This window comes from Pochonia chlamydosporia, chromosome 2 (genome assembly GCF_001653235.2).
Source record: "Pochonia chlamydosporia 170 chromosome 2, whole genome shotgun sequence".
Taxonomy (NCBI): domain Eukaryota; kingdom Fungi; phylum Ascomycota; class Sordariomycetes; order Hypocreales; family Clavicipitaceae; genus Pochonia; species Pochonia chlamydosporia.
In genome coordinates, this window is record NC_035791.1 from 5,938,484 (window position 1) to 5,958,646 (window position 20,163).

Here is a 20,163-nt window from a genome sequence, read left to right on the forward strand (position 1 = left end):
CGTACAAAAATATTTTGCCATATAAATAACCTTGTAGTGTAACCTCCTATCCACCGCTAGTATTAGACATAGCGTGCTCTGCTGCCAAGAGTGCCTCGGTGACTTGAACATCGTGTTGCATAGCATGACCCTGACCTGTTGTTTGAAGCATCACGACAGTTGAATCGACAGTGTCTAACATGAAGCCAAGGCGTTCACTCCGGAGCCGAGACTGCTCAGTTGAGGATGTACTGGAAACACTACAGCAACTTGGTGCTCATTAATATATTTACGACGTCAGCAAGGTGGACAAAAGGACAACTCACTTAGGGCTGCAGCCTCCGACAGCAACATTGGAAGCAATAGAACCACCCGGCATGCTGAATGAATGCAACACAGTGAGCATTACCAGGGAGACAGAGCAGAAGCAGAGGGTAATTTGGTACACTCGACAAAGGGGGCGTGATAGTGCTCGAAAGATTGGGCTTATGGAGGAAAAGTTCAAGACGGGTCATGGAGGCAAGGGTTATATTTATAACAAACTGGGATGCTTGCACTTGTCAACGCCATGCTTCCATAAAGAGAGTGTCCCATTGTCATTCTTGATGCTACTGTACGGTAAGCAATGCAGTATGATACATGAAAAATCAGCTCTGTATTCCCTGCCCTTTCACATTAGGTGACTAAAGCAGACGGTTTCACATTCAACCAGTAAAGAGGACGGCTGATCTGCAGGTGCATGTGGGTGCATGCACGTTTGCTGGCTTCCATGCGCCACTTCTGGCCAATATGACCAATTGATCGTTGAAAGTAAACCCAAACAGACCAAAAAGAGTCCAAGGCGTCCATCCCGGAATTTGGGCGGGCGAACCAATTTGCTATATGCACGCATTCGTGATTCTCGGCCCTTCGGCATGGGACATCTTGCCCGTCGACGGATGAGTTTCGATTCGACCAATAAGACTACGTGTTCTGGCTTGATGACGAGGTTTGGTCACGGTGGGAAATGTCAAGATGCGTTTGGGCCGTTTGGTGTGCTGGAACAGCGCTGCAAGAACCTCATGTTTTCACCTCCCGCCAGAAGGTCCTGGTGGTCACCAATGAAATGACTTTGCTGGTTTCTCCAGTTGGTCACGTCAGATGTTGTCAACGTGAATGTGAAGCCTTGTTTGCCAAAAGTACATTCGGTGGTAAGAAGTGCATATTTGTCGAACAGGTGGGAGCCAATTATCGCACTTTTGACACTTCTACTTGGCCCGGTGTCGATGAAGCATGAAGGACTTTCCAGACGCAATACGTTTACGACGTTCAGGGTGTGACGAACTCTCACTGAACTGAGGTCTCAAAGAGGGACATGTTACGGCATGTACATATGGTAATGCGCTGTTACTTGGTCATAGTGGTAATATCACTGCTTCGGGTGTTGATGCTCTTGAATCTGCAGTTTGGATATGAAATGAGCTGGATTCGCGGATGAGAATGACTTTATATGTTGTACTGGTAAAGCTACTGCTGATTTAAGGACTATAGCTGTAGCAGTGTCACCTACCTAGATAGGTTGGAGGAGCGGGAAGGCGAATTTCGTCCCCGTTTCGAATCTCAGCAAACGATTACCTACTACTAGTAGCCTATTCGATGCTACCTACTACCTACCAGTATGAACAGTGACATGAGGGAGAGTAAATATCGGTACGGGAATCTGTAACCACTAAAACAAAAAGAAGAGGCCAGAATGGGCACATCGTTGTTATCTTGGCCACCGCAGCCAATATCATGTCAAATATACAAAGCCACATCTGCCTTCTAAGTGAGGCTTGTCCATTTCTTGCCCTTTGACACACCACTCGAAACATCTACGCCGCCTGTTGTAGCCACCCATGCATCTGTCCGCCAGATAAATGCTCTCCATTTGCCGGCCATTATTTTCTCCATTACATCAGCCCTCATCCAAAATATAGCCGTCCTAGAAGCGGTGGTGTACTGAAACGCAGTCACGCAGACGAGTCCTTCCTCTCGAATATCTATGGCCGATACATGATTGTCCCCTTTGCCTCCACACAAGAGGCTGTAAATGGAACTCGGGGGGTTCATAGTATATCCCACCTCGGTATTCCAGAACACAATAATAAAGTGTGGAATGAGCTCATGTCTGGGAAGAAACGGCGGGAAAGTAATGCTATACTGGAAGACATTACCCAGCGGGACCAGGGCTCCGTTGAGTGAGTCAACTCCGAAGGGGAGTAGGCGACGCCATATGCTAAGCAACGTGGTGAACTCTGCAACCCAGGGCCGTATAGATATTTCCTTGGCCGGATTTGTTGTATCAACGTCGGCCGGTGTGCTGACACGGCTCGTTGGAGGTCGGGCACCGGTGGTAATGACCCCAGTGCAAATACAAGACAAAATTCTGAGAAGCCAATGGGCTGGATATCGAACCTCAAACATGCCGACTATGAGACGGATGAACATGGAGAGATTGAGCGGTGCGTACACAAGCTGTCCATTTAAAGTTGGGCGCGGATACGGGAGGCAAATCTTCAACAAATGGCCATACACCCATTTCTCGAATTCGGACTTGGTCTGGAGTTGTTGAAAGGACATGGCAGATCTCGGCACTTTGTCCCATTTAATATAGTTCTCGAAAGCGAATGGCTTTCTTAGGGCCGCGAGCATCAGGGGCACGTCCGCCTGCGTAATCTCGCCTGGGCGTCTTGTGACTAGGAAGTGCTGGCGGATGCGCTCCATGTCGTACATAAGGAGATATTCGGACTGGAAAGTCTGGTGATCCTCAAACTCTGGCGGGTTAAGGAGATTGGTAAACCGCAGATCAGACGCCCTGTCTTCCTTGAGGAGCGGTCGGCAAGCTAGGAAGGTTGTTAGATGACCGCCAATGTAGTCTCTGGTTCATCAGTGTTAGAACATGACAAGTGTTACACAAGAAAGATGTTGCAGTACAAAACTTACGGAACATTGCTCATATGTATATGGTCGAAGGTCTGAGGAAACGTAGTCGGATCGAGTGCCTCTCTATCATTAGGGCTCGCCAGCCGGTGGTCTAGTAGATTGTAATGTATGCGCTCCATGATGTCGGCCATCTCTCCTACGATAAGTTCGACGACTAGTTGTTTCTGATCGCTGAGTGTTAACGTAGAGACGCTGCAGGCGCGGAAAACGCCTCCAAGCTTCTCAGTGCAGCTAACGTCGGGCCTCTTGCATGGTTCATTGATACCAAACGACTTGACTACTTTCAAGGGATCAAAGTCGATCATGTGATAGTAATGGCCGCCCTGCTCCCTGGGTTTATTCGCAAAGTCATAGTCAAGGAGTGTATTGTTAAGTTTCCAGTTGGAGTCGATGTGTTTTAAGAGCCTCTTGCTCTTGCCTGTTGACCGGTATCGTGCCAGAGGTTCGACAATGGAGGGCTCGTTTCGTTTCGTGACTACCGCAGATGGTAACAGCGTTGTGAATTTGTCCAAATCATCTCTCTCTGTCTTGAGACCAGGTCGTAGCGTATGGCCGTAAACATACGCCGGACTCATCTCAGCTTCCAAGCGTTTTTGTTTTACAAACATTCGAATTTCTTCGACTTTGACTGTCCCATCCTATGGCTGCTGCCACTGACGAAGGACCCGAATGATAGGTTTCTTATCCCGCTCCCTGACGTAAGCAAATTGGATGGGGTCATTTTCACCCTCAAGTCTCTTGATGAGTTCGCTGATGTTGCTCTGGAGTTTGGCCTCAACGAACGGCGGAATAATCTGACAGCTGAAGATGTAGGCCATAGCTAGGAAATGGTCCGCGGCACGGAGGCCATCCTCCAAAAACTCTTCTACTTGAACCATCATATTGAAGAAGATGAGCAGCTTAGCCATTGCCGCTGGCTTCAGATCCAGGAGAGTGAAATGCAGTCTTTTGAATGATGGCCTGCCCGTTCCTAACTCGGCGAGGGCCATGTCCCTGATGGCAGCGAAAAGATTTCGTCCGTCTCCGCTGCCAGCGAACAGAATTGAGATATCTAGTCTTCCGGCGCCTTTCATTTCAATGTCCTCGGTCAAGGGTTCTAAGTCGTCGTGGCCCACGCAGTAATATACTGGTACGTCATCGCTTGAGCTCAATTAACGAACGAACCACAATGGGATGGAGGTCAACATACAGGCATGGTTTATACTGTGGTACCTGGTCAAGGATTTGTCTCCTGAGATTGGACTCGTCTGGGACCTCAAACCATAGGGCCTTCATAGATTCAACTGATTCGTGTAGATCAGCTCGGATACGAGGATCAGCAATGTTGGCAATGGAATCCTCAGCAAAGCTGAAGTCGCGTAGGTGTAAGAAAAACTTGGCCAATCTGCCGTATAGCTTGTCTTTCTTGACAGTGTCGTCGGTCTCATTGGGGATAAGTGATATCGCTTTTCTGGTGTAAACAACGGCACCTCGATAGTCGCCTATCTCATACCTCACAGCCGACAGACTAGCAATGGGCGACGCATCAAGGGGAGCTAGGGACCCCGCAAAGCGACGCTTGTACGCTTTTTCGGCTTGATGAGATGTCAGAGTGTTGTGAGATGATGTGAGTGAAGGATAGTTTGCCTACGAATTAAACAAGTCCCTTGTGAATGCCCAATCTAGCACTATTGTCACGGGCTACGCCCGGTATCTAAGACCTGGCTCTGCCAGGTCTGTAATTAGGTTATTTCGCTTAGTCTTAATGACTACTTAACCACAAGCTTAAGGCAAGCCTTAAGCTCTAATCTTTCCTTTCTCCTTAGTTTTAGATAGACAATATAGAGGCACCCTTTTATTAAATAGACACAGGCTATACCTATTACATATCTAAAACTTACTAAAATAACCTTTAGAACATAAGAGCTAATATCAGGCAAATTCTTTTTTTTATAATATTACCATAAGAAACCCTATAGGGTTAAGTGCTAAACTAACGCAAGACTTAACTATTAGACATAATTAAGATAATATAAACCTAGATTAATAAGCTCTAGGAAGCTATCTAATAATAATTACCCTGCCCACGTTAAGTCCTTTCTAAACTAGATTAATTTAGCAGCTATATTAAAGATTAGGACGCTTAGGCGCTTACCATAAGAGTAAAGCTTAGAGTAGATAGTATAGCAATTAGAGATAAAAATGCGTAGTTCTACTATATCTATAGCTCTCCTAGCATAAATATCTAATTAATAGTACTAGTATTTATTTAATAAGCAGAGAAGCAATATAATTAGAACCTATTATAACTTCTTAATTATCTAGAATAAATCTTTAATAACCCTAATAAGGCAAAGAAAGCAGGGTAGTGCCTATAAGAGCTACAGTAAGAAATAAGGCTCTTACTAGTATACCTCTCTAGATTTAAGATAATACTCTTTAAAGCAGGAGCAGACTCTTAGCTAGATAACGCAAAGATAACTATACTTATTAGCAGCCTTAATAAAGAGATAAAATAATAACTAGGCAGGCAGCTTTACCTTCTAATAAACTATAATAAATTTATACATATGCTTCTAGCTCTAGAAGACTAAGTTAATATAGGATTAGTACAGTATAAAAATAACTTAATAGACTAGGAATAAATAAAGATAGTAGTAGTAAAGATTATACTAGTAGTATTAATAATATAATAATAAAAATAGCATAATAATAGGAAATACATATAATATAGCTTATTAGACTACTAGGTTTAGAAATATAAGTACTAGCTAACTTAAAGCTAATCTTTATTAGCCTCTTTAGAATAAATAGGTTACGTGTAGATACTAGCACTAGTTAAAGCACTAAGAACCAAAATAACAGCCAGATAGACTAGATATAAGAATAGCAATAGTAACTACCTAGGTAGCTCTTATCTTAATAGTTAGAAAGGGGGTAATATCACAGGCTATACCTGGTATCTAAGACCTAGCTCTGCTAGGTCTGTAATTAGGTTATTTTGCTTAGTCTTAATAACTACTTAACCACAAGCTTAAGGCAAGCCTTAAGCTTTAATCTTTCCTTTCTCCTTAGTTTTAGATAGACAATATGGAGGCACCCTTTTGTTGAATAGACACAGGCCACGCCCGTTACAACTATACAGGCTCCCTCAGTTGCGCACACAACACTAAAGACTGGGCTTTAAGCCCAAACCTTTACACTTACTAATTTTAAGGCAAAATGGAGAGAATTTAACGTAGAGATAGATATTTTATAAACTTAATAATAAGGCAGAAAATAGTAATATCTTTTCTATTAGTATAGTTATTTATTAAAGAAGAATATACAGCTAAATAAAAACCTTTTAAGCCTATAGCTTATAGATAGAATTAAGGAAACTAGATTAAATATTTATTATATTTAAGGTTTTAATCTCTATTTTCTTTTAATGCCATCTTTAATAGAAAGGCAATATACTTATCTTAATTAACTGTAAATCTAGCACTACCACTTGCTATAAGCTATAATGCACTCGTCTAACCTCAAGTAATTATAGTAATTATTTATCTAACTATTTACCTTAATGCTATTTAAGTTTAAAGCCGTGCGGCACCGAAAGCGTAAGAACAAATCTGTGGGAGAGGCGTGTGTAAGTTTGTATGTAGTTCCCAAAGATGGGTGGGCCCGACACCTATCGCCTCTCTGGTCCGCACCTGCTCAAAACTCGGATGGGCGGTGGGGCCGACCATGTGTTTGCACACCCGGGTACGGACTATAGATATTCTGATTCACGACGCGCAATGTCATGTTATGTAATGTAATGATGGATCAATGATCTTATTCACTCTTATGCTCTTGTGTACAGTAATAACTGTGGCAGCGAGCCCAACCCGCAAAGTCCCCAGTCAGCCACCATTTGCCTCCGGAGTGGTCCGAGGCCGAACCGACCGGACCGGACCGGATAAACAGTTCTGTGCGCTAATGGGCCGGTTGGGGAGACCCGACGCGACGTCCGGACCGTCGTCGCCAGAGTCCGCGGGTAAGCCAAAGGACAGTGACAACATAATTGAAAGTCTGCGTGCATTTTCGGTGACAGACTATTAAAGCTTTGATGCTTGGAAGTATATGTTTTTCTTTTCTTGTGGTGGAAGGGGGGGGTGGAGGAGAGGAGAGGCGGACATGTCCAATCTGACAAGCTATCAACCGACGCAAAATGACTACCGAGCACACAACGAACAGCAAGTCCTGGAAGGACAAGCTCGGTTTATTTGATGCTGCCAGTCTTCTCTCTGCAAAGAATTTGTCGGATAAAAACGACAAACAGCCTGTACCAGCTGAGAAATTGTGGCGCTGATCTGGATTCTTGTAGATGGCATACCCAAGGGCTGCCCAAGCACAATATCCCATGACTGCGGGTAAGTTTCTGCCCACAAATGCCGCCACTTTTGAACCACACCTAGCTAAGGATTACTGGCATCATCAAGTAGGTGTCGGGTGGCCCCAACGGTGTAGGTTATACTTCGGGCACCGGTATTTCGGCCATGATATCGTGGAAAATCGACAAATCAGGATCCATCGCCCACAGACCAGAAGGTAATCGGCTGTGTTGCATCAGTTCCCAGTCGGAAGCAAGCTGCATTGGGTGGTCATCTCTCCAAAGTTGCTGGGTGGCAGAGTCAGGCTGGGAAAGAGAATGCCCTTCAGTCGACTGTTGAATGTCTACGGGCAAGCCGGGAGACGCCGGTACCGGCGCATCAAATTGGCCGCTCGCATACTTCTGACACATATTCTCCAATACACAGCCATAAATTGCAGGTCGCGTGTCGGCTGTAATGCCGAAGGACTGCATCAGAAGGGAGAAGTTTTTCACAAGGAGAAGAAAGTCTTCACGTCGTTCCACGGGTATGACACCGCTGGCTAGTGAGCGGAGGATGTAGAGACAAATATATGCCATCAACACAAAGGCAAAATCACAGACATATCGCAGTCGATCCTTATAAACAGGCGACAGATTCTGGAGGAAATGAATGAAATCTTTGGCGGCCTCAAGGCTCTCAGGAAGCGCAACGTACGGCTCTCCAGCATGGTCCAGAAGGTGGGTGACGAGATGGAAGCGAGTAAATAGGTAGTGAAAATGTAGCTGTCTCCCGTGGACTATGGCCACGTAATAGGTAAGTCAGTCAACCAAGAAATACTTGAACCTACTGCTTCTGGCGACGGGTACTTACCCTTCTCGCTAGCTACAAAGTCATTCCAATCAAGTTGCCACTGATTCAGGGCATAGTCCGCTTCTTCGATGGAAACATGCCTTTGCGCTGACAACTTCTCCCAGACCAAACACAGATCGTACTCCGCCAGAAGCCCTTCAACTTGTGGGTCATGAACGTGTTGTTCCAGCAGCTGTTTCGCTCGGCGTAAGTCGGCCGTGCTGGAGAAGGTTCGGGCACACCCGTGAATCACGGCAGAGCTACATCAGTAGGAAACAGGCCAACCTGATTAGTTTCGGCGCAAGGACAGAGACAGGACACTTATGATGGGGAACATACTGATGGCTCATGGTGTATAGCCAGACCAACCACACCTGAGGAAGCAAATCCGGAGAATCATCACACAATGGGGATCCAATGCCGATCTTGAATTTAACGGCATATCCCTCGACGATGCCTTTGAGTGTCAGCGCATCAAACTGATCCTCTGTTGATCTACTCCCAGAGCTGGCGCCTGTTGCCTCGCAGCAGGCGTATAAAATTACAAGCCCGTGCATATTCTCAAACACCTCTGTTTCCGGCCGGTCTGCTGTCGGCTGTAGCACCAACTCGGTCAGAATCCGACGTAAAACGCGAAAGACGCGTGAACGTAGGTTGGCCGAGTCCGGCAAATACCGTGCGACGGTGTAGACTGCAGCGAGGGCGAATAGGGGTTGGGAAGGTAGACGACTAAACGAGGTGGCATAAAAGGACGGGATCATGGGGGCAATCCGATCTCTGAACAGTCCAAACATCTCCTGTGCGTCAGCTACCGCCAAGTTGGCCTCAGTAAGGCATCGAGTGAGATGCTCTCCCGGGCTGGCCGGACGACCATGGTCTGTGTTCGACTGATCCAGCGCTCTCTGGTCGTTGAGCGTATTGTCCGTTGGCGTGCGATTGGCCCTTGACCACAGTAACGGCCTCGTTTCAAGCTGCCGCACTGTCGAGTATGGGGTGGCTATCAAGGGAGAATGGACGGAGTACGGCTTGGATGGAGGTGGAAGGGAGGCGTCGGGGTTGGGTGTGGGTGTCACCTGCTTCCCATTCTCGTGCTCATTTCTGCGCCGTCTTTTCCGTGCAATTCCATGTCTGCTTTCGTCGGCTCTTTCACCATGTTTTGGTTGGCATGATCCGTCGGACGGTGGGTGGCCATGTCGCTGGTGCTGTCGGCCTTGTTCCAGCGCATGCAAGTGTGTGGCGACGAATGGCTCGAAGATACATTGGCGATGAAAACGAGCGCATCGTTCGCATGGCGCGGGGCCACCGGAGCATTTCATCTGTAGCCCACAAGTCAGCTTCATGCGCTCTGCTCTCTCTCGCGACTCTGAATTGTGTCATTCTTTCAAGTGGGAACGGACCTTTTGCTGACGGCATCGCGCACACGCCTGGGACGAGCGTTTCGGAACTACATTGGAGGCCACCATTAGGATTTCAGCCGTGAGAGATTGATAAATGCATGTGGTTTAGAAAGAAGAGGGCGGCGGTTCTCGAAGGCACAAGGGGTAGAAAAGGTTTGGCTGGCATTAGAAGGGAACGCGACCCAGTCCGTGATGCAGAGTCGAGTGCAGTGACAGTGAAGCCAGGCTCTTAAGAGCACTCAGGTGGGGCGTGGGGCGTGGGGCGTGGGGCGCTTTGACTTGACTTGACCTGACATGCATGCATCCATCTGGGGAACCGAGGACAAAGCAAAGTCAGTCTGGTTGCGTGGAGAAAAAAACTGCATGTGGGGCCATGTAGAGTTTCGGCTCAAAATACAAGCTTGCCCTTGCAGGAGCCTTTTCCAACTCATTTTATGGAGAGAGCAAAATATCTTCTCCCAAGGATTTAGCGCGCGTAAACTCAACTGCATGCTGAGGAAACCTCGAGAGCAGTGAAATGTTTGGCAGGATATATGTAGTGTCTAGAGGGAAACGCGTGCTCAATTCCCCGACACAACACCAACACAGAAGTGTCACCTTGCGAACTGGGTAATATCAAATCAGCAACGCAGCGCATGACAGCCACCTCGTCGATTCACGATGGTGTGAGGCCACCCACTTGCAAGTGTACATGTACAATCTATGACAAGGCCGGCGAGAGCGGTTAGGCAACACGAGGAGCCTTTGGACATGAAAGCCGCAATGGAAACTAATTACGCATCGGGAGGCTGGGCAAACTGGGAAACCACGAGTGGCGAGCTCCAAAACTCAGTCGATCTTGGTGTTAGGGATAACCTCATCTGATTGACTCCACTGGTCAGTGACTTCAGGAAATTGATGGCAGAACGCGTCACCCAACCGAGATCCGCGTCATGGTACGTTCCGAATCAAGGTGTCATGGATGGGCAAGGAACACCAGGAGGGTGGTCGATTGATGGCGCAATTTTCTCTGTGTGCTGCGACGTGGTTGGTCCTGCAATTTGTCTTTCGCTTATTTCGATTAAGGGAAAGGGACTTTGTGTGGACGTTACTTGGCGGAAGGGTGTGATTGATGATTTGGTTGGGGAGAAGCTTGCCCAAGATTTGGAGGAGTGGCTAAAGTACATTGCGAAATGAGTGAACGACAGCAACGACTTGGGAAGGCTAACAACTAAAGTCAAAGTAAAGTCGTGCTAAAGATGTGTCTTCCTTTAACGTCTCTCGGGGAATATTTGATATGAAGGTAAACCAGGGTGCAATGTTTCAATTCAATCCATATACAAATTCACTGAGTAATGTAAGATGGTTATTGGCAAGAACTTATAAAGCATAAGGAGCTTGATTGACTGCTTTTGGTCGGTACTCTGTGATTATCTGCATACTGTTGAGAATGTTGTAGTCATAAATCCTTGCCGAGTGACCCCGTAAGGCATGGGCTTCCTGAAACACAGCTCTCCACCTCAGCAAGGGGCACACCACAGCTAGCTTACAAACTCAGCGGCAGGGGCAAGATTCGATCGATATACATCAGCTTGTCTGACTAGCAATATAAACTGGCTAGGGAACAAGGAACTAAAGAGCTATATAACATCTGCGCGAAAAAAGACAAATCATACCAACCTCACGATCTCATTTCCGAATACCCTTTAAATATTATCAATATTTCTCGTAAACCAGAAAGCTATCGGGTAACACATCTCGTTAAAGAAACCGGAAAACTATCTCTAGATTATACAAGAGGTAGAGGTCTGAATTAAAGAGTGTTTAACCAATATATTAAGGCAGTTATATCACAGTTAATTTAAAGCAAAAAAACCTCGTCTTCAGCAGCGGTTATAGCGACTGAGAGTGTCAAGAGCTTTTTGTGGCGTTTGGGACTTAAGTGTAAAACACAGTTGTATTATCAAAGATTGTGAGGGTGTTATAAGAAGCTAGGATAAAAGGCGTCACGGCTTTAAGCACCCATAATCCGTATCATCGGTTAACCGCTAAGGGACGTTGGATGTGTCGGTAATGCTGTGTAGGCATGTCAGCCGAAAATAATTGTGCAGAGCGACAACCTTCACCAGCTACGTACTTATTCTAAACGAACCATGCCGCTTATTGTTTTGGTGCCTATGTTGAGCAACCAATTTGGGAGCAAAAAAGAAATGGCAGCGTATGATTCCAGTTGGGGGCAGGAACCCGCCCAGCCGCCAATGCAAAATACCAGACGTTAAACAAGAATTCGTCCAGCTTTGGACTATGTCACTAAAACAGACAGTGATTTAGCATTAGGACGTCGATAACAGACGAGGACATTAATGTGGAACTCGAGTTGAAAACACAAGCGGAAGGGAATCGCGCGGTGGCCAGTTCTCCCCGAAAGATCATCGGCAAAACAGATCTTCCGAAACAGGGGTATTGGCTTATCGAGGTACGGGCTTGCCTCAACACAACAATCGGGCTGATGTGTCCTCCGCAATATCGAAACAGCGGGGTAACAAACAACACATGAGACATCGCTTTTGGGGTCGAATGTGGTACCGCCAATAAGCTGTGCAGAATTGCCTTTGGATAGAGCTTCCTTAACATCGAACAAGTCTGCCAAAAGTTGTTACCACTGTCACGGGCTATGCCCGATGCTGTGGACCCGGCTCTGCCGGGCCCGGAGCTTCGGTGCCGGACCAGTTCGACGTGCGGAAATTACGTCAGTCGCCTAAACTGCCACGCAGCAGCAATATGGTCGCGAGCTCGAGGCTCGCCCCGAGCTTGCTTTCTCCTTTTCTTCCTTAGCTTTAGATAGACAATTGTACGGCAACCTTATGTTGAACAAACAGTGGCCCAGCCTCTCACAACCACTACCTGATCACTGTCACCATCAGCAGCTGTGCTGCAAAGCAGTTCTGACCATCATCGCTTGTTTTTGGGCTGTATCTTCCAGCAATGTTGACTCCCGAGCAGTGATCGGCATGATCTGGTCCGACTTGGTCCCGGTCCGGTCTGAGGATTTCTCGAAACCATGGTCGGACCGGTTGGTCGGACCGGTCCGACCATTAACCCATGGCTCTCAAGAGAGATATCTTGCTTGGTTAACTTTGGAATTGTTTGCCCCTTCACTTATGTCAGCTGAGTGCTAATATGTTTTACAGAATGCCAATTTATTCTGTCTATCATCGGGACAGGTTGAGGGTTGATATTATGGAACTGTGTAAGTGTTTCCGGGCGTGGTATGGAAAGCCCCATGTTGAGGATGATGGCCAAAGTGAGCAGAATAAGGACGACAAGGATATAACGAGCATATGAAAGAAAGGCATACTTCCTTGTTTGTTCCACTGCTTCAACCGTGCTTATTGGTCTCGTTGGTCAGACCGGTCCGACCAACCGGTCCGACCACAGTGGCTTGGTCTGGTTTGACCTAATCCCCCCCAGGCCAGGACAGCCCAGACCACTCCGATCATCGTACCTGCCTTAGGGCAGCACATGGTCACGGCAGTAGCAAGAGCTGTTGGTGTACAAGGAAAATATAGGGTGTACAGGTCATTACCATAGGGATAACTGTAGCTGGGAAAATGGTGTTAGTTAAGCGACCAAAAACGAAGAGGGCAAAGGCAGATACCTGTACAGTCAATATTGTAGGAGACAGGAGGTTAGATCATCTTGCGTGCCCCGTATTTGCGACTGGCCCGGATCTCTCCCGTCTGTGGATATTCGTGGCTGGCTGGCGCCTTTCGCGACAGGCCAGAAAATGAACTTGTTCTTGATGCATCTATAGTGTCTTCTCTGAAGATTCGGTCCGAATTGGAAGAGTTTGTGGAGGACCCGACGGTTTGGGTCAACGTCAACGGTGCGGAGGCGGAGGCGGGGTGGTCCATGTGTTTGATTGTGGTTGCCGATGTTCCTGGGTTCGCCGCTCGCCAAGGAATTTTCCGGCGTCTGCATCAGGAAGATACTGTCCGACGGTGTTTGGATTTGACGCTGTCCATGACTGGAGCCGCTGTGTGAATGAAGCCCCGTGGCGCTCTTGAGAAGCCCTTGTTAAAGGCAAGATCGGCGCCCTGTCCGGCACGTTGCAGGCATTCTTGGCAGTGCTGCGATACTGCCAAAACGCGGCAACAAGTTGACGGGCCGGTGGATCATGTGGCTGGCAATGCTAGCGTTGGCGCCAAAGTCAACGACAACTGAGCCCAGGGGTACAGTACACCGAGGTGATTGTTGGCAGTAGCCCATGATTATTGTTGTGAGATGTTCTAGCTGTTTCACATGGTTTAAGTGTTTGAGTTGAGCCGAAGGCTGAGATGGTAATTGGCAAGGTGAACCATTTAATTTTCTCTTTGGTGTGTAGACTATTATGCCATCAGCTATCTTTTATTTTTGGGTGTTTAAAGCATAAAGACCAATTTGCGAATTGGATTGAATCACCAACTCTACTGCAAAGTCTCGAGTTCCTTGTTGCGGCAGTATCCAACCATAAAGAACAAGATAGACACAGAATTCATTGCTCAAGTATTTGCCGAGGCGTCGCTTGATTGAACATTGACAGAAAACCTGAGTAGCTGCCAAATCTGGAATGGCCCAGCTCACAGTTAAATGTTTCAAGCGCCTCTTTATTTTCAGGTACTGTGACTTTGTTAGTTTGGCCCGTACAATGAGCACTGCCAGTCCGCCAGTCTAAATCAAGGTTCAGCCCTCCGCCAAGTTTTAGCTTCATTCAACAAAAGTCGCAATCACGGCGTTCTTCTCCCCTATGTATGTTACTGACAGGCCCTGCCTGCAAAGGCATCACTTCGGTCAAATTTCTTTTGATTGACAGAATATCGTGCCTAGTTGGTTTCATCGAGTAATAGATCTGGTGCCCAGTCCATCCCAATGCGGGGTTTCTCCGTAAAAGAATAAAGCTTTTGGGAGTTGACCGAGGCCTCATCTTAAACACATGTGCGGCACTTGCACAACCTTATTGCTATTGGTGGTGTTGTTGTTGTTGGCAGGCTGAGCTAATTGCAGCTTATCATGCATATATAAGAAGCCAGCCAGCCTGAATGTCCTCGACGTAGAGGCTTTAACTGCTATGCTGGCTCGGTTCTTACTTTACTAGCTTTATTATTCCCAAGTAGATAGCCAAGCTGATGCTATGTTGGTTTTCATGTCTAAATTCACAGTCTTGTGGTTGGCCTTGGTAGCTACTGCTGTCTCTCCAGGCCTTGTCCCAGGTGTAGACGCCAAGGCACCACGGCAGAGCCAATGTCAACCTTGCAGCAACGGCAATGATCAGGAGCAACAATACACCGCAGGACCCTTTCATTACCCCACGGCCACCTCTGTTCGATACGCGACGTCTGTCGGCAAACCCACGGCTCCGCCGCCAACTTATGCCCCTGCTCCGGCCGAAGCAACCTCATTGGTTTTGCCGTTGGAATACACCACCTGGGGCAAATGGAATCCCTGGGTTCCTAACTTTGGACAGGAGGGCGTCAATGGTCGGTATGGCAAGAATGCTTGGTCCAAAATGTGGTCGCTGGCCAACCTGCCCAACTTTCCGCCCAAGACATCCGTCTTCAGCACCACAGTAGTGCCCACACCCGTCCCTACCAGCGAGCTCGTGTTTCCCCCCAAGGACCACTTTGGCCCTTCCTCTGATACAGGGTGTTGTTACACTTTCCCTCCCAATTTCATGTTTGGCGTCGCCGGCGCCGCTGCGCAGATTGAGGGTGCCATCGCCGACCAAGGCAGATCCCCGGCCTTGCCAGACGTGCTCGGCATTATCCCTTCTATGGCCAACGACTACACCACCGACGAGCACTACTATTATTACAAGCAAGATATTGAGCGTTTGGCTGCCATGGGAGTTAAGTACTATTCATTCAGCGTATCCTGGACGCGCATCCTGCCCTTTGCATTGCCGGGAACACCTGTCAACAAGCAAGGCATCGACCACTACAACGACGTAATCAACTTTGTCCTGGAAAAGGGAATGGTGCCCGTCGTCACGCTCATGCATTTTGACCCCCCCGTGCAAATGTTCAGCAGTCTCATCAACAACTTGGATGGACTAAGCTTTGCCACTGGTATATTTAGCCAGTTTGCGCCGACTGCAGGCAATAGTTCACTTACGGGCAGCATCCCCCGCCAGGGGATGGGTGTAGACATGAAGAAGCTGACTGATCTTGCTAAGCTGCTCGGCTTTGGCGGTCTTGTCGAGCTCTCGGGGCTCGGTGGCAACTCCTCCTCGTCCTCCATTCCTCACAACGTCACGTTCCATGACGCCTTTCTTAACTACGCCAAGGTTGTCATGACGCATTACGCAGACCGAGTCCCCCTCTGGGTCACCGTCAACGAGCCACAAATGTTCAACTATGACTCCAAGGCTATTGACGGTATCCTGCGTGCCCACGCCAGCACCTACCACTTCTACAAGAACGAGCTCAAGGGCACCGGCAACATCACCATCAAGTTTGCCAACAACTACGGCGTGCCGCGTGATCCCACCAGCGACGCCGACGTCTATGCTGCCGACTGGTTCAACTCGTTTGCCATTGGCATGTTTGCTGATCCACTCTTCCACGGCAAGGATTATCCAGTATCGTTCAAGGCATTGTACCCCAATCACACCCCCCTGACGCCAAAGGACCTCGAGTTTATGAATGGCACCGTGGACATCCTGAGCTTCGACTACTATTCTTCGACGGTCGTCAGCAGTCCTGTTGCTGGCGATAAGGATAGCATCCTTGCCTGCACAAAGGATGCCTCGCACCCTCTACGATCCAGTCAGTGCGTCAAGGCTGAGTTTGTTGACAAGAATGGCTGGAGCGTCGGATATCGATCTCAATCCTATGTGCGCACGACGCCCACCCTTCTCCGCAGCTATCTCAACTACCTGTACACGAATTGGCGCAAGCCCATCGCCTTGACTGAGTTTGGATTCCCCGTCTTCGCTGAAGGCGAAAAGGAATTGACTGACCAATTATTCGACACACCCCGCACCACATACTACCTCTCTTACCTCTCTGAGCTTCTCAAAGCCATCTGGGAAGACGGCGTCGATGTCGTTGGGGCATTTGCTTGGTCCTTTGCAGACAACTGGGAGTGGGGAGACTATAAGGCACAGTTTGGTCTCCAGACCGTCAACCGCACTACCCAGCAGCGACACTACAAGAAGAGTTTCTTCGATCTCGTTGATTTCATGAAGTCTAGAGGTGCCGAGTAGGTACTTTTGTTGTTATGCCGTACGTCATAACTCGGTACGAGTGACGATATTATCAGACTTGATAGGACAGGCTATCAAGAACAGGCAGTACAGACAAGCATGTACTTATCCTGTTCCGGTCGTGGTTATTCTCGTTATACATGGGTGGAATCAATAGTAATATGAGCGTGACAAAACACTTTATGAGTCTACATGGAATTCCGGCCGTATCGCTCAAGTGTATCATGCCATGGTCTACTATTGTACTTGGATCAGTTTCAAGGGAGTGGGGCATGAATTAGGTTTGCATAATTATACCATAGCACACCTACAACACAGGTTCAATAATGTACTGTATTTATTTGACAACTTTCAACTCACTACATGACTTCTTTTCTTTCAATGGAACTAATGCCACTGCGTCTGGGAATTGGGAGGAAGGGGAGTGTACACCCCATTAGATCCTGGTCAGCTTACGACCACTAGCACAACTTTTGAATAATGCACAGCTTCAAGCTCGCCCATCTATATCATACGGCACTTCCCGTGAGCCGCCTGCGGGAAGCAGATACCACACGCTACTGTTATTCCCATAAGGAATACTATGTAGCTGGGCAGGTCTTCCCTGCTAATGAGCCACAAAACCCGCCCACTATCGTGGTACACTCGCTATAGCATCTCACAATTAAGCAAAACTAGTCCACAGCCCGTAGCTCTTAAAGCTGTATTCTAGGTATTTACTGGTTGGAAGTTCTTCGGTCCGTACGTTTGCTAGCATATTGTATTTAAAGAGTAACAGTGTAAATAAGACAGCAATCTTACATAAGTGTAGCCTTATCCTTCTCTTGTAGCTTCTCATATGTATACACTAGTGGCGACTATTTGTTATCTTTCTGCCTCGATCCATTCAACAGAACCCCGTTCTAAAGGTTTTACCGCCGCACGGTTCAAATCAAATAGCTCATGGCACATTCACGAGAATTCTGCGGCGTGGCATAAGGTGTAGATCCAGAATACAAGACTCTAACGTCAGTTCTTCTTTCTTTAGTACTATTCAAGAACCAATCTCCTACGCCGCACTGTTAATCCTTGGGTGGCGACAAAACGACCTGTCTCCAGATGACCAACTCCTCTCTAAGGCATGTCTCTTTCCACCTTTACATTCATTTCTTGGGGATGAAATTATCGGTTCTGGTTTAATTACAACTCTCCTCCTTCTCTCAGAATGTCCGTTTGCTATTTTCCTCTCACATCGACTCAATCAGCTTAAATCTCGTTTTAAAGCTAATATGAAGATATTTAACACCGACGGAACCTGGTTTGTCATCCTTAAAGGCGCGGGTCGGGTGGAGGCAAGTTTGTCTCGGAAAATAAGACCAAAAATGGATGGACATGTATATAAACAAATCTGTCAACTCCCTGGAATGCCTCGACAACGGGAGCATTTCCATCATCCAACCGACATCGGTCCCCAAAACGCGACCATCCGCCCCCTCAACCGACCAACAAGAATGGTATAAACCTAGCATAAGTCGGACTTTGCCAACAGGACTGGTTTCACCGGATGCAAGAAGCAAGGCTATCGGCCGACCCGCGATATTAGGGCCAGTAGGCTCGTCACGACAACAGTTCCCCAACTTATGCGGATTGGCCGACCGGTACCAGGATGTTGGAAGCAATGCGAGATACTGAAGTTGGGTACGCACATGAATGGCGTAGCGCTAATTGGACTGAGAAAGTCATGACACCATTTCAGAAGGGTTAAGATGTGTTAGCGGAATATTCCTCGCGGCGGTGTCCATAAGGCTCGAAAATCCTGCGTACCAAGTCTCCCGCAAGCATAACGTTGTTCCCGCCACCAATAGATCTCAAAGGCCATGAGCAACTCTCTTACCCCTTTCGAAGACAACAATTACTATCTTCTTATATACGATGCTCCTTTCCCAACACCTTCACTCTAAGGATTCTGTTAAGGAGGACGATAATGCAGCAGCCCCAGCATAGTCTGCCCATTTATCAAAAAGCAAGCCCCATAAAAGGTAATAGTTAGGCAAGGTTAAGGTTAACCCCTGCTGCTATATAGAATATAAAATATCTATTTAGAGAGTTATTTAAATAATATTCTAACCTTTCCTAAGTATTCTACCTTCACGCATAGCGTCTTTAAGATACTTATAGTTATTTTTTTAGAGTCTACGCAATTTATAACTAAAGCTTAAAAATTTTGCCAAGCACGTTAATAAAGACCTAATAAACTTACCACGCAATACTTTATTTCTACGGTTTATTATCTTACCTCTCCCACTTAAACGTGTTAGTTGTAAACTCTGCGTGCAGAGCTTAGTTGTTAAATATCTCAGTAATAACCTTTATTCTCGCTAAATCTAGATCTTTCTTAGCAAGAATAAGATTAATAATTATAGATAATACCGCATATTATAGAACCTTGTAATGTACTCTATAGCCCAGTAGGTTCTTTATGTAAATCTTTGCCTTGGCACTAGATAGCAGTCTCTCACTTAAAGCTCTTGCTAAAAATCCCTTAGTTATATCCCAGAACAGTGTAAAGGTCTGGGCTTAAAGCCCAGTCTTGTGTGCGCAACTGAGGGAGCCTGTATAGTGCTAGATTGGGCAGTCACAAGGGACTTGTTCAATTCGTACTCTTTTGCCGTAGTGGCCAAAGGACCTGGACAACCGCTGGTATGTCTGCAACTAGCACCTGCGATGGCCCAATCGGGCTAGACCGTAACAAACAGCCTATAGCTCTTATATAAACTAAGCTAGCTATATATACAGAGCAAAAAGCATAAGCGCTAATTAGAAAATTTACATAATTGCTAGTTTAGTATTGCATTACTAAGTTACATAAGTGTAATATTAAGGAAATACTAAATGTCGCAGGATAAGTGCTGCTGCTAGTATTAGAATAATAGTTGGGAGAGCTAATGCAGCGATGCGGCAATAATGGTAGCAAGCGTACTATCGGTTGATAAAAAGGAGCGCATTTTGTGAGAATCTAAGTCTATAGATGCTTGAAAGAAGGGATGGAACATTTGGATAATATGCCTAATAGTGGCCTACGCAAGTAACTGTCTGCATAACATACCGGGTTACAACATTCTAACACTCGGATTCACCATCCCGTTAGCGTTATCGCAAGATAGCTACGGATTTGAGGGATTAAGGGCAACAAAAGACTGAATTGAATGATTTCTACTTGACTGACTATCTAACAGAACGAAGGAAAGGAAGGAAATCAAAGATTGGTACGACATTCCATACAACTCATGTACAATCGCCCATGTGAATCACAGCAACCGTGTGGCTTACTCGACAAGTGTAGATTATGGTTTTCATGAACCGTCAGCTTGCACAGTGAAGACGTACGCGGACATCATAGAAGAAATCCGATCTCGACAAAAGGTCATGAGCCATCAAGCATCGATCTTCGCCC

The 20,163-nt window shown here is 46.9% G+C and overlaps 3 protein-coding genes across 3 annotated transcripts; 2 read left to right on the forward strand and 1 right to left on the reverse strand.

The window, feature by feature from the left end:
- Nucleotides 1-1,782: 1,782 nt before the first annotated feature.
- VFPPC_13538 (tetratricopeptide) lies at nucleotides 1,783-3,518 on the reverse strand (the record flags this gene model as incomplete). Its single annotated transcript, XM_018291313.1, has 2 exons — nucleotides 1,783-2,878; nucleotides 2,944-3,518. The coding sequence occupies 2 exons, from the start codon at nucleotides 3,516-3,518 to the stop codon at nucleotides 1,783-1,785; spliced, it is 1,671 nt and encodes a 556-aa protein (XP_018137620.1).
- Nucleotides 3,519-12,351: 8,833 nt separating this feature from the next.
- On the forward strand, nucleotides 12,352-12,723 carry VFPPC_17471 (hypothetical protein; the record flags this gene model as incomplete). The annotated part of the gene is made up of 2 exons (XM_022429176.1): nucleotides 12,352-12,612; nucleotides 12,679-12,723. The coding sequence occupies 2 exons, from the start codon at nucleotides 12,352-12,354 to the stop codon at nucleotides 12,721-12,723; spliced, it is 306 nt and encodes a 101-aa protein (XP_022285797.1).
- A 1,946-nt stretch (nucleotides 12,724-14,669) lies between these two features.
- Nucleotides 14,670-16,730, forward strand: VFPPC_03845 (beta-glucosidase; the record flags this gene model as incomplete). Its single annotated transcript, XM_018283297.1, has 1 exon — nucleotides 14,670-16,730. The coding sequence occupies one exon, from the start codon at nucleotides 14,670-14,672 to the stop codon at nucleotides 16,728-16,730; it is 2,061 nt and encodes a 686-aa protein (XP_018137622.1).
- Nucleotides 16,731-20,163: the final 3,433 nt, after the last annotated feature.